Here is a 14,379-nt window from a genome sequence, read left to right on the forward strand (position 1 = left end):
TAGATTGTGCATCAAGGTCCCTTTAGTTTGTTTTTGTAGTTTATCTGGGTTGAATCTGGACTTGATCCTTTCTGTTGTGGTCCCAAAATTTAAATAATTTTCTTTTATAATTTCTTTTACTTTCACCATTATATAATGACAATGTGATTGGACAATTCACCTTTAGATATTTTAGTCTTATAAATTTTATTTGGTTCTGAAAGAGCTGATTTGCGACACATTCATAGATTTATGTTAAGTATGTAACTTGCTCTATATGCTAAACAATTGAGACCATCATGAATTAAAGACATAAATTTCGTCTTTTTTTTTTATTTTCACTTCACTGAAAATGTAGTTGAGATGAGAGATTTATAGGCAAATGATGCAAATTTTATTACAGAGGTCTCTTCTGGCGAGAATCATCTTAATTAGCTTCTCATAGGCCAAGGTTATATGCTATAGTGGCAATAATTAAGATGATTGCAAAATAATGCCGTCTTTAGTGGCAACCTCCATCTTCAATTGGAATTCATCCATGTTCCTACCGTCAGGTATTGCTAACAAATATCTCTGTAATTTCAAATTGCAATTTCTGCTGGTCAGTATCCATGTCATATATAAACGGATCATGAAATTGTCACCATGAGAACAATATAAGCTATTGCTACTATATCAGCACATACTGGTACAGTCAATACGAAATGCTCATCATAATCTTCATATTAAAATACTAGTATCGTGCCCGTGCGATGCAACGGGATATATTATAAGAAAACAAAAACATATTTTTATTAAAAAAACATTTCAATGAAAATAATAATTACTTTGTTAAAAAAGTAATGATATCACAAAATTGTCTGAAATAGAATTTGACATGATAGAATGGGGATGCAAACATTACATTTATACATAATCTTCAGATCTATGATTTACCAAAGGAGATGATTCTTTCTCATCTTCTGGTAGATATTTTTATTACACCCAAGTATGATCAGTACTGATACCATACCAGCTAATGGATTCTACAAATATAAAATGAATAATGTGCTTCCCAGAATGTACATGCCATTTTTTTTGGTATTGGCCCACTTCATTTCAAATTGTTGCAACTGGATGGTGGTACCATTGGAGTCAAGAATGGAGCTAAAAATGGACACAAAAGTTATCAAATTAAATGAGAATAGAGAAATAAAATTGACAACAGAAAAGCTAAATCCGATGAACATACCTCCAAGAGCGCCCGAGCGGTGTTGCACCTTATTGACCTCGAGAATGGAGCTATGCATGAATGCTAATAATTTCTCTCTTCTTCACTGAATTCAAGTCAATATAAAATTATAACATTCATCCATAATTCATGTTGAACAGATTAATCAATTTCGTTAAAAAAAATAACTGGTTCAAAATTAATTCACAGGCCAGTGATAACAACAGCAAAAGATCAAGCTTAGAAAGTTATGGGGAGTGCATTCTTATAGAGAAAAGCAAAGGAACAATGAAACTATGCAAACCCCTCACCCCCAAATGCAAAAAAGAGAAGTAAGAAAAATGACAGATTGCTAAATAAAATTGCCAGCCAGGGTTGGGCCAGGCAGATCAGTGCATATATTTTCAGTATAGACTTTATGTACACATCACTTGACATATTATAAAATTGAAAAGTATATAAAAAGACTTTTATTTATATTAATTTATTTGACTAATACAGACATCATTTCTGTAAGGGGGAATTTCATATATACCCTTAAAAAACTTCAAAATTACATATTTACCTATTTAAGGTCTGTAAGCCTGACCTACCAACATTTTCATTAATAAAGAATAATTTTTTACAATCATTTATTTACATCTCAGGAAATTAAAATGAAATCACCAATTTACAGCGCCCCTTTGTAACCTAATTAACCTCAATTACAATGAATGTAGTACATCACTAAAATAGTAAATTATCATAAGCAACTAATAAGAAGAAACAAAGCTTCTCAATGATTAAGAAATAGTAAATTCCAAATACACTATATTCAATAAGCCCTCCCTTTTAAAATTGCAAATAGCACATCACTAAAATATTCATTTTTTAAAAAAACTGGGCAGAAGCTGCTGAGTGTTATACAAACTTCTTATACCAGCCTAAATATATTAAAAGAAAAAAAAAACTGGAATGCATATTTAATGAAACCAAAAATCATTGATGTACACTCATAATAATTCATTTGAAATATTTTGTTAACCCAAAAATTAAAAAATTGTGCAATCATGCTTGTCTAACCATGCTTTATATATCTATGAATTTACTGAATCAATTCCAAACAGAAGTTTGACTTTTTTATTTTCCTCTTATTTACTGGTTCTTTCTGGTAAGGATGCAATTAATAATGGAAACATCAAAATTGAAAAATAAAAATATAAAACACTCATTGTCAACATAGCTGAATAACTAAATAACAAGAGATAAGAGACGTACTCTAAAACAGATGTAGTACAGGTACCGGAATTGGAGCTCTAGAGGTCTGGTATTAATTTTTGTGTACCTACTGGCACATTGGACGTCATAAAAACACCAAAATCTTTGAGGAGAAATGCTTGCTAGCAAACAGGACAGATAAAAAGGCAATGTCAAAAGCAGAACTATAGCTCAGGTATTGTTACCAAGGGTTAAGTGCATGGGAAGGTTCAAGATATTGTATATAGGCAAAGTATGGGTGAGTCAGATAAATCTGGTACAAGAACTGTAATTGGTAGAAAAGGGAACTGATGCATGGATGTAAGTTCATTTTTTTTCTTTTGCTGTAATCGGGTAGCCTCTACATAATATGTTCTCTTATAATATCATTTTAAATTAGAATTGTCTTTTGACCTATTTACCCGTTAGCCACGGAACAAATTAAGAGGAATCGTATTGCATTACAAATGAACCATGCATGATAAAACTAATATATACCTCAATTGGTCTTTGCAATTTCTCTAATTGTCCGCTCATCTTTAAAGCCTTCACAGCAGATATTGCACAAATTATACCAAGTGTACCATCATACATACCGGAATCTACGACTGTATCCTGAATAACCACAGAAAATTAATATACCAGTAGTCAACACCATTTACTTAATAGTCATCTTTGTAGCGATTGGTACCAAGTTTTCTTTGGAGGTGTATTTTTTGGCGCCACGGGCATTGAGATACAATATCATACTGTACTTATTTATACCAGGACCGCTGAATTATTCAGCTGTTGAAATCTGTGTTATCATTTCAACAAATACCAGCTCTTTCACAACTCAGATTTCAAGAACTGAATAATTCAGCGGTCAAACCGTTTCGGCCGCTGCATAATTCAGCGGTCCTGGTATAAAATCTAAATTTGATAAGATTAATGGATGGAATTCTCTTCTTTTTTTTTTAATGCTACTGATGCAAAAAATCGGAGGTGAATACCTTGTTCCCCATGATAAAATTCAATGATTCAAGTCTTTTATCAGCGTCATCCAATACATCATCGTGAAGTAGGCTTGCCACCTGAAACAGATACACCAAAAATGCTTTGGATCAAATAAATTTTTTCTTCTATCTTTTGCAAAAAAGGACGATCAATTTGTACTATTTGCATGAAAACCCTAAATCTAACATCAGGAATTGAAAAAACTTGGTACAAAGCAATAAAGAACTACCATCATTCCCATATACAAAATTCAATATAAAGCAATCCTGTACTTGAATAATATTTATATTAATCTATGTTGTATGTCATGGTGACACATTTTCTCATTTATTAGAATAGCAATGCTAAGGGATATTATAACAAAGACTAATAGTGCATGTAGCAAATATCCCACTTTTCCATAAAACCAAATTAATTTAACTAATAAACACATGATACATTACCAATTGAATAACACAAAAATAATTAATGTACAAAAAATGGTTCTGGTACTCCTAGGTAAATCAAATATGTAATACTTGGAAATTAAAAATCAGACACACTGAATTTCTCTTCAAAACCAACTGAAACCTTGTCTAACAACTGTTTTAGATAAGAATCAACCGAGCTAAACTCAACTGAGACTCAATTAGTTCATATAATGTGTTTATGCTAGAAATTCAAAATCAAATGCTCCTCACCGCAAAAAACCAAATAAAAAGAAGATCCCTAATGCAAAGTAATGAATTGAACCTGGAGAGCGTGATCCTGAGAAAACCCGAGAGAGAAGAAACTGGTGGATCGGGTTGAGCGTAGGTTTCCAGATTTGAGATCATACAGCAGTAAGTCTTATCCGATACCAGCAAGGAGAAGGGGGAAGGGAGAGGAGGAGGAGAGGAGAGAGAGCGCATAAATCTCTCCAACGTAAGGGCCTCCGCTCAGACGAATTCGCTCGGAAGAGAATCGTTGTTCGCTGTCTCCTTCTCTCTCGCTCGCTCTCTCCTTCCGATCAGAAAAAATTCGCTCCGAAGAGAATCGTCGTTCCTTCTTTCCTCCTGTCTCGCTCGCTCTAGGGTTTTTTCTTTTTTTCTTTGCAAGAAGGGATCGGGATCGAGGAGGGAGACGGGCAAAACGATAATTTGCTGGGGAGAGGCGCAGCGCTCCCAGCGAAAAAAATTGCACATCTGACATTCAATCTGCACGATTTTTGATTCAGATCCAACGGTGCAGAACAAAAATATTTGTGACAAGTTGTGTGGCTACACATGTAACGGGTCTAATTTTCACTAAATTTAGACTTCTACACAAAGAAAGGATGTATTTAATCAAAAGAAGACAGATTATTTTTTTAAATGGCTCAGATTCAATCCGATTTTCGATCAATAAATTTCAGCCACACAACTTTCTGTCATTCAATTTAATTTAAGATGCATAATATAGAGGAGAGATGTTTAAAAACCAAATTTTACAATTATTTTATTATTTTTTTAAATAGATACAAAATCACTGTTTTGGATGGTAGAGAATCTTACGAGGTGATGAACTATGAAGTGGCCTAGATTAGATAGATCTTCCCATTTGCCATCAAGCATGCTCATCATGAGAAATATGTCATGATGCACAAGATAACCAATTGTAATTTGTTTTGAATATAATATAATATTTGAGGGACCAAAAATAAAAGTTTCTCTCTGTAATAATAAAAATATAAATTGTTGCTAGTGTTTTGGATCGGCTTCTGAACTACATTGAAATTTGATAGGTAAAATGCTGCCTAAATTGGAGACCAAAGTAGGCCCGGCCCAAAATTAAAATTTCTTATCAGCAATTTTGGGCGTTTTGTAACTAAATCTCATTTAAATGATTAATTGTTTTACTAGCAATTCATCTATGGAAAAAATTGAAAATTGAAACCGTTTTTAACTTCCCACCAAAACAAAGCTAGAAAACAAATAAAACTTCTCCTACACTTATGTTTCATATTTTTTAAAATCATGATTACATAATTTATGGCTCTAAACTTTTTGTGAATACATTATATAGCCCCCACGTGCACTATTGCGAATGCTCCATAGCATCTAATCTTACATCATTAGTTCATATATCATTAGTCATTAATCATTTTCTCACATGCCATGGCCAATGGGTCGATGTTTGGTTGAAATAAAAGGCACAGAATCATTATCAAAATCTTGTCATGGTTTAATTAATCTCATAAAATTAATGATTCGCTCTATATACTATCTGACCAAGTATAACACATTGCTTAGTCTCCTAACCAATTAATAAAATAGCAAACAAGACGACATCGAATATATATTATATCAATAGAGAGAAGAAAAGATCTCCTTATAAACTATAAAATATCCACTAACCCCTTTACTTAATTCATTATTATCCCCCCCAAATCACATCTAACTACCACTAATCCAACCTCTCTTCCCTCTCTCTCTCTCTCTCTCTCTCTCTCTACCTCTACCTCTATTCTCTACAACCATGGCAATCCCCTTCCAAGAGCAACCAAACACCACCACCGACCTCCTCCGTCCAGAGGAGAGGTGCAAGAACACCTCCCCAGCATCTGAAAAAAATCAATATCTCCGCCTCCTCCGAATTTTAAACTACATATGTCTCTTTGTGGGGACCGTCGGGTCAAGTGTACTATCTCGATTCTACTTCAAACATGGTGGGTCAAACCGGTGGCTAGCAACTCTCGTTCAATCTGTCGGATTCCCTCTTCTCCTCTTGCCGATTTGTCTCTCTCCTTCCTCTACCTCTACATCCCGGCCTTTCGCTAACATCTCTCCCCGTCTATTCATCTGCTCTCTCTTCCTCGGCCTCCTGTTGGGTGTCAATAATTTACTCTATGCTTGCGGAGCATCGTACCTCCCGGTGTCTACGTCGTCTCTTCTCCTCTCCACTCAGTTAGCATTCACGCTTGTGTTCACGGCGGTTCTAGTTAAAACGCCGCTGACTTTTACGAATCTCAACACGGTTATTTTGCTCACGATTAGTTCAATGCTCCTCGCATTTCAGAAGTCGTCCGGTGGTGATAAATTGCCTGGAGAGAGTCAGGTTGAGTATTACCTGGGGTTTCTTGCTACGCTTGGTGCCGCTTTCTTGTTTGCCTTGTATCTTCCCATAATGGAGATTGTGTACCGAGGCGTCACCGGCTTTCGCATGGTGATGGAAGTGCAGGTAAATGATCATTTTAAATGGTTTTTTTTTGTCTATATATGCATTTATTTTATAGTTGTATGTCTGTTATTTCATGCTATGATATGCGCCTCTCATTAGCATTTGGTAGATATATATAGTGCTCTACACGTATTGTTAAAGTTATTGATAAAGGTTCCTTCCTTTACGAATTTAATTAGTACATGATGAAAGAGAGAGGGGCAATTAAATTGGGAAGGGGAATTCTCATAATTAGTGGAATACTTTTGTTAAACTCAATTGATAGTATCATTGATTTTTTGCCCTTTTAGGATATATACCTACTTACTATGTTCAAATTGGGAACAAAATAAGATTACTATATATGTTTGGTTGTTGGATATATATATATGACCTTAAGATAATATTGGCATGCATTTAAAACTTTGCTTGGTTTTATTGTCTTTTTTATTGAAGTTTTAAGACCCTGAAGAACTAATTTTGGTTAATCAGTTTCAACTTTAAAAATTTGAAAAGAACTATTCTATGAACTTCTTTTACCCCTTTTTTTTTTCTAATTTTAACTTGTTGAATTAATGCACATATATTAAGTGGGAATTAATGACCTATTCGCCTGCTCATTTTTTTATTTTTACATTTTATTTCCTTCTCTATATCTTTTAACTATGATCTCTTTGAGGAATGTTTTTCCTTACAAAACATTGGATTGGTCAAAATCACTCGACCAACCTGACCTAAGCCATGCCATGTTTTGTGCTAAATTTCCTCTATTATTTTTTCATTCATTGGCAATATATATAATATCATGCCGTCCTTTAATAAATAAATAAAACATTAAGCAAGTGATTAGCAAGAGAAAAACAATTAATCTGATTTTTCATTAACAAATTGCAGATAGTCATGGAGGCTGTTGCCACTGCTTTAGCAGCTACTGGCATGGGGATGGTGAGTGACGACTGGCAAGAGAACTGGGACCTTGGCCCCACCACCTACTGGGTAGTCTTAGGAGCGACCGTGCTGACGTGGCAACTTTGTTTCATAGGCACGGCCGGGATGATATTTTTAACCACCTCTCTACATAGCGGTATTTGCATGACAGCACTTCTACCTATTAATGTAATGGCAGGTGTTGCAATTTTTGGTGATGATCTCGGGCCCGAGAAATTTATTGCCATGGTCTTATGTGTATGGGGGTTCTCTTCTTACGTATATGGTGAATCTAAAAAGAAAGAAGATGTTGCCATTGAAGGAGATGAGGAGAGCAATGGAGCAGTAGTAATTGAAACAAAGTATGGCAGTGTTGAAGGAGCTATTGAGAATGTTTAATTAATAGATAGATTAATTTAGGGGAAAAAAATTAAGCACCACATATCATATGTTAGAATTAATAAAGTGTCTTCAAAACAAGAAGATAAGAGCATAAGAGAATGTTCCTTGTATATACCAGTGTATGAGGGGGGTGGGGTCTTTTCAACATATATATATAGCAGTATTGTACAAAAGTATATATATATATATATATATATATACTATTTGGTTAGATGCAAGTAAATAAAAAAAAATTAACTAAAGGGGTTGGTTAGTGGTGGTTTGTAGCTTGTGGCAGTTAGTTTTAGTGGGAGAGGAGTAGGAAAGAAAGAAAAGGATGGATGTACTTATGAGAGCAACTAAATTAAATACAGGGTTTTGTTCAAAAGATAGTAGTGCATGTATGTAACTGTGTAAATGAAAGAATCATGAAAATGACTGAAGTACTAATCACTAATTGCTCATTTGTGTGATGGTGATTGAAAGTTCTTTCTGTTTAATTTATTATAGCACTGGCTGCTTAGCTAGCTGTCTAATTTGGCTTATTATTTGAAAGATATGAACTATATATGGACATTATTATGACTTTAGAGAAACATTGAGCTAAGACATGATACATAAAATATAACTAAGGATTGGATGCTGACATGAGCACCAATTAATAGAATCTTATACAGTTAATTTGTTTTTGTTTTTTAATAGTTATTTGTCTGACACTCAGCAAGTGCTGTTGTTTTTTTCTCTCTTTTTTTATTGGTGACTAGTGATCAGTGTTCTCTGTTGAATAAAGAATGCAAATTATGCAACAGAAATAAATTAAGCATCTCCCTGCCTTTTTGTTGTCCTAATCTATTCCAATTTCAGTAAGAAAGTCATTTGGGTTTGCAGTAATTTTGTATTCTTTTTCTTTTTTCTAATTGCATGGCGTAAAAAGATTCATGCCGAGCGACATCACAAAGCTACCAATTAAGAAATTAAGTATATATATATTTTGAATTGTTTGAATTAAGTTTAGAATTATATGGATTAAGATCATAAACTTTTGGTGTTAAGAATGAATCGATTTCTTACACTTTCAAATGTTCATAATTGAAATTGAGTAAGACTATGGTAATATGCATAATTACAAATCGACCTATATATACTATAGATTCAAATTTCTTATTTTAAAATTTAAACAGTCAATTTGAACCATTAAACATATTTTTCATATAAAAATATATTTATAGATAAAATTTTACATATTTTAGATTTTATTTTACTATCTTTTAGATAGGTAGAAAATTACTACTTTTAGATGATCCAAAATTTTCATATCAAATTATTTTCTACTCATTTAAAAAAATTAGTAACAAATTCTAAAAAATGTAAAATTCGGTCTCCAAGTTTTCTTTCATATGACGATCATGTTTAACAGTTCATTCTGAATTTTTAAATTTTAAAAATCGAGATATAGATTCTTAGCACGGTTCAACCCGTAATATGCATATTGCCATAGTCTCACTCATTGAAATTTTAGTTATCATATTCTGTAACTTTAGGCATTAACATCTGAAACTCTACTATATGTTATGAATATTTTTATTAGGTATATTTGCACTCTCAGATACTTAAGATTTGGAATTTATATTCTCGTTATTTTCATAATTAGAACATAAAACTCTTTAAATGTTAATAAAATATTAAAATATAATTATGGGTTTATATTTGTGCAAATTGGTATTCACAGTGCCAATTTTGTCCCTATAGTATTTATATTCAAACTTCATGTGTTTTGTTATGTATATGGATAGCGTTGGCAAAAATAATTTTGCCCCTAAAAAAAAAGAAATAGAGTGTGGAAGTTCGAAATTATGTTAAAACAAACAAAATTGAGACATGAAAAATCACTATAAGAAAATAATTGCATCAAGGATTAATAGAATTGGGAGATGAAGGGTGAGAAAAATATTTTCTCATAAAAGAAATAAGGCAGATAATTAATTGCGGCCATTTTTATTAATAACCCAAAAAAAAAAGTTTTTTACAAAAATAACCTCAAAATCTAATTTTTTTTCAAATATAACCAAACCGCCAGGGTTGCTGGCGGTCCACTTCTATAGCGGACCGCCACTATTCCTGGCGGTCCACTTTTTTTTTTTTTTTTTTTTTTTTTTTTTTTTTAGAGAGATCTAATTTTTTTTCTTAATATTTTCATTTGTGAAGTTTTAGTTTTTTTTTGTTTAGGGTATTTGTCAAAAAATTAAAGACTTGGCCTTTATTAAAATTTTAAATTTCAAGTTCTGACAGCTTGTTGGTCTTTTTTTTTTCGGTTTTTATAATATATGTATAATATATACATATATACAAACATACATACATACATACATACATACATATATACATATACACATACACATACACATACATATATACATATACAGTTTTTTTATGATGTATTTATTATGATTGCAGTTTTTTTATGATGTATTTTGGACTGTAGCTCTTTATTATGATTGCAGTTTTATTTTATATTTCATGTTGGTTTTTATGTTTTTTCTGCTTTACATCGAAATGGTCTTCTGAAATTACAACGTATCTTTCACGACGTCGGAATAATAAGTTCACAAATACAATTAAAGTTCAACGATACAACTGAAGTTCACAAATATTCATAACTTAGTTCACCTAAGCAAAATAATAAGTTCATCTTTCACGACGTCGGAATAGACCCAATAGACGAGAAGATTTTCTGGTGTCAGCTGCAGGAGCAGCAGTACTTGTAGACCCTTGGCTACTAGATGATTGGGTCGCAAGAGGTGGTTGTGTTCTACCAGTTGCTTCAGCAACAACTCTCGCATTTTCTCTTTCATTGTGTTCGTTTATGGCATCTGAACATAACAACAGAATTCAGTTATTAATATAATAAAATCATAAATTAATTCCGAAAAATGCTACATACCTGCCCTACGCCTGTCAGAAACGGAACGGCGAGCCTGATTTCCCGATGGCCTCCTACCACCCATCTCGTCCATGGTCATTATAGCACGTTTGTGTCTCCTCCTCCCCTTCCTTATCCATCCTTCTGAAGGGAGTATTCTATCACCGACATACGCAGGCCACTCATGCTGGTTAGGATAAGAATGGAAAGATCCACCCCAAGTAGAAGCAAGGTAATCGGTACGATACATGTCAGCGACATAGTGATCCTCGCAGAAGTTTCTCACTCGGCATACCGCCATCACGTGACTACAAGGAATTCCAGATAGTTGGGGTCCTTGGCATGTACAGGTCACCTCTCTTGCCTCTCGGAATTGCACTACGTACTTGAAAGCCCTCTTCACAAACTCCATAGTGCCATCTGCTCTACGGCTGGAAGGAACGTACTCATTTGGATTGTGCACTTCGAATTCTGTACCATCATTACCCATCGGGATCACGGTCATAGTTGCACCTTTGTTCCTGTGTTTTTTTAGTTTCTCCTCCACCCTTATTGAAAATGACTGGTTCATCCTTATTAATTCTGCGGCCTTAGCACGCCGTTCCTGAAACCAGGTATTTAACTTGTAGAAAGTGTCTTCTACAACTGCAGCCACAGGCAACGTCCGGCTCTCCTTGAAGACTGCATTCAGCGATTCAGAACTGTTGGTGGTCATAATTCCCCAACGGTAACCTCCATCACATGCTTGAAATATTTTCTCGTATGCTGGTGGCTCTTCGACATCTCTGGGGTTATTTTTGCCCACCTTCATTAAGTAGAGATTTGCTTTCGGCATATACTACATATAAATAAGGAAATAAAATAATATAAGTAAACAATTAAAATAAAAATATGTTAACAAAGTACAATAAGACATGTAAACAATCAACAAACACATACCTTTGCAAATTCTCTACTCATCTCTTCCACCCTTCTCGGCTTCTTCTTTTTGCAATTACGTCTGAATGTTTCTAGGACCCAGCTATCGTTTCCGGTTGCCTTGCTAAGGTTCTCCGCAACGTGTTGCATACACAACCTGTGCACACACTCGCCAGTATGTGTTGACCAACCGTATTCTTCACGATCAAAAACATATTTTATTCCTTTGTGCTGGTCTGATATTACAGAGAAAAACTTTGTTGGCCCAACCACCCGTCTTCTTAAAAACTGCATAAAGAATCCCCAGTTCTCACCATCCTCTTTCCGAACAATTGCAAACGCCAAAGGCAACAACTGGTTCTCAGCATCATATGCACATGCTATCAGTAGCCTCCCCTCGTAACGGCCAGACATGAAGCATGCATCAATGCTGATAACGGGTCTGATGAATGGCACAGCTTGGATACAAGGACCAAAAGCCCATGCTATGCCCTTGAATTGTTGAACTCCCTCTATTAGTACTCCATTCTTGTCATAAATGGGGCCATGCCACCGCTGAAATACGGTGCCAGGATTTGTACTTGCCATAGCCTGGAGCAATGGTGTCAGATAGTTGTATGAATCCTTCCAACTACCGAATACTCTGCAAATCGCAAGTTCACGACCTCTCCACAACCTGTTATATTTTGGGATTACATGTATGTATTTGTGTCTGACGGCCATAGCCACCGCCTTGATGCTCATCGATGGATCCAACTTAATGTCTGCCTCAATTGCATCGGCAATTAGTGATGCTGTCAGGTTTGAATGGTCTGTCCTTGTGGACGCAGACTTGCATGTATGAGGTGGTTCACACTTTTTAATTATCCATGCTTCCCCCGAACCCGCAGGGGTTGCATAAAGGCGAAACTCGCAACAAGGGGCATTTTTGCATATCACAACCAATCTTTTTTATTCCCTTTTTTCTAATATACATTCCCAGTTGCCGTGAACGTGAGTCTCGTGAATTTTCTTTACAAGTTCATCTATGTTGGTATAGACTTGCCCTGGGGCAAGTTCACGATTGTATACAACACGAGGACCAAAGAAACTAATGTCAGCCTCTTCAAAAGCTGTGGTATCGTTGAATGTGGCGACAGGATGCCTATTCCCCCGACCCCTGATTGGGAATTTTTCTTCCCTGGACAAACCTGGTACATTTGCATCACCATCTGATAAGTCATCAGATTCCCAAATTCCTTGGTATTCATCTCCAGTTTCCATTTCTCTTTCCGGTATGGCATCAATAGCATCAACATCAATATTAGTATCATTTCGATTAACGGATAACTGTATCGGTACTGACTCTGGTATAGCTGGAAATGTAGGGATTATGGGTGCCTGTCTGGGTGGTGGTGGTGGTGGTACAACTTCAGTAAACTCACAGGAGTTTTGGTACCCCGGGTTGTCATAACAGGGACTGTGGTACCCCTGGTTGTCATGAGGGGAGTGGTGGTACCCCTGGCTGTCATGAGGGGAGTGGTGGTACCCCTGGCTGTCATAAGCCGAATTGTCATAACCTGAAGGTCCAACAGGGGGAGCCCTAGAAGGTCCAGCTCCAGCCGCACTAAAAGGTCTAGCCCCGGCCTGGGGAACCCTCCTGGAATATAAGTCTATCATCGCGACCCCCCTAGACTCAAATTGTTGGTACACAGCCTTCCACAACTCCTCATCTGTTATAGGAAAACTCACAAAGTAAGGTTTACCCGCCCCAGCCCGTTGTGTGTCAATTCGGGTAGCCAATTCTAAGTCATACCGGTTGGGGTTTACACCAGTCTTTTCGTATACTAGTTGCTTAAGTTCAATAAATGTGGTTCTTTCATTAACCTGCAAGCCGAATGAGGCATCTTTCGAGTAATACACGCCCTCTACACCCTTAGTTAGCTTACCGCCCACGTACAGTGCAACCAGCATTTTTTCCTTAACAAACTACATTTAAAAAAAAAATTCATAAGAATTACAGTATAATAGATTCATTATTTTTTGCAATTTAAAAGTTAATTATAATATTAATTAAAGACTAATTTATAGTATTTACATACTGCGGGTATAATAATTATTAATTAAAAATTAAACAGAAAATAATTAAATAAAAAATAAAATACCTGTAGCAATCGCCTCTAAATCGCCTAAAATCGCTTCAAAATCGCCAAAATCGCTCTCTCTTTCTTCTCTGTGGTTTAACAAATGAGACTGTGTGCTGGAGAAAGAGAGAAAGCGTGCTTATAAGACAGCTAGCGGACCGCCAGGGATACTGGCGGTCTGGTCCCTAGTGGACCGCCCAAGCTGTCAGAACTTGAAATTTAAAATTTTAATAAATGCCAAGTCCTTAATTTTTTGACAAATACCCTAAACAAAAAAAAACTAAAACTTCACAAATGAAAATATTAAAAAAAAAAAAAAAAAAAAAAAAAAAAAAAAAAAGTGGACCGCCAGGAATAGTGGCGGTCTGCTATAGAAGTGGACCGCCAGCAACCCTGGCGGTTTGGTTATATTTGAAAAAAATTAGATTTTGAGGTTATTTTTGTAAAAAACTTTTTTTTGTGGGTTATTAATAAAAATGGCCGTAATTAATTGTGTGCCGCAATAGTCAAATGCAGGTTGGATGTGATTAAAG

The 14,379-nt window shown here is 35.2% G+C and overlaps 1 protein-coding gene and 1 long non-coding RNA gene across 3 annotated transcripts; one reads left to right on the forward strand and one right to left on the reverse strand.

Annotated features, from left to right (window-relative positions):
• Nucleotides 1–351: 351 nt before the first annotated feature.
• LOC144548613 (uncharacterized) lies at nt 352–4,532 on the reverse strand. 2 transcript variants are annotated; one of them, XR_013509398.1, is made up of 6 exons: nt 4,154–4,532; nt 3,418–3,498; nt 2,924–3,040; nt 2,447–2,568; nt 1,211–1,295; nt 352–552 (listed from the first exon to the last, which is right to left on the reverse strand). It is a non-coding gene; the product is annotated as an uncharacterized LOC144548613 (long non-coding RNA). The 2 variants fall into 2 exon arrangements; XR_013509397.1 differs by lacking the exon at nt 352–552 and adding an exon at nt 828–1,125 and having other exon boundaries at nt 4,154–4,530.
• A 1,249-nt stretch (nt 4,533–5,781) lies between these two features.
• LOC144548759 (putative purine permease 4) lies at nt 5,782–8,273 on the forward strand. Its single transcript, XM_078297476.1, has 2 exons — nt 5,782–6,598; nt 7,472–8,273. Exons 1-2 carry the CDS (start codon nt 5,897–5,899, stop codon nt 7,901–7,903), a joined length of 1,134 nt encoding a protein of 377 aa, XP_078153602.1. The 5' UTR covers nt 5,782–5,896; the 3' UTR covers nt 7,904–8,273.
• Nucleotides 8,274–14,379: the final 6,106 nt, after the last annotated feature.

This window comes from Carex rostrata, chromosome 33, assembly GCF_964058835.1.
Source record: "Carex rostrata chromosome 33, lpCarRost1.2, whole genome shotgun sequence".
In the NCBI taxonomy this organism is placed as follows: domain Eukaryota; kingdom Viridiplantae; phylum Streptophyta; class Magnoliopsida; order Poales; family Cyperaceae; genus Carex; species Carex rostrata.

Bases quoted from the DNA above. Each gene is read 5' to 3' on its own strand.
- LOC144548759 (XM_078297476.1), top strand. From the start codon at position 5,897: ATGGCAATCCCCTTCCAAGAGCAACCAAACACCACCACCGACCTCCTC. The intron at 6,599-7,471 runs GTAAATGATCAT...AACAAATTGCAG, and splicing joins GCATGGTGATGGAAGTGCAG to ATAGTCATGGAGGCTGTTGC.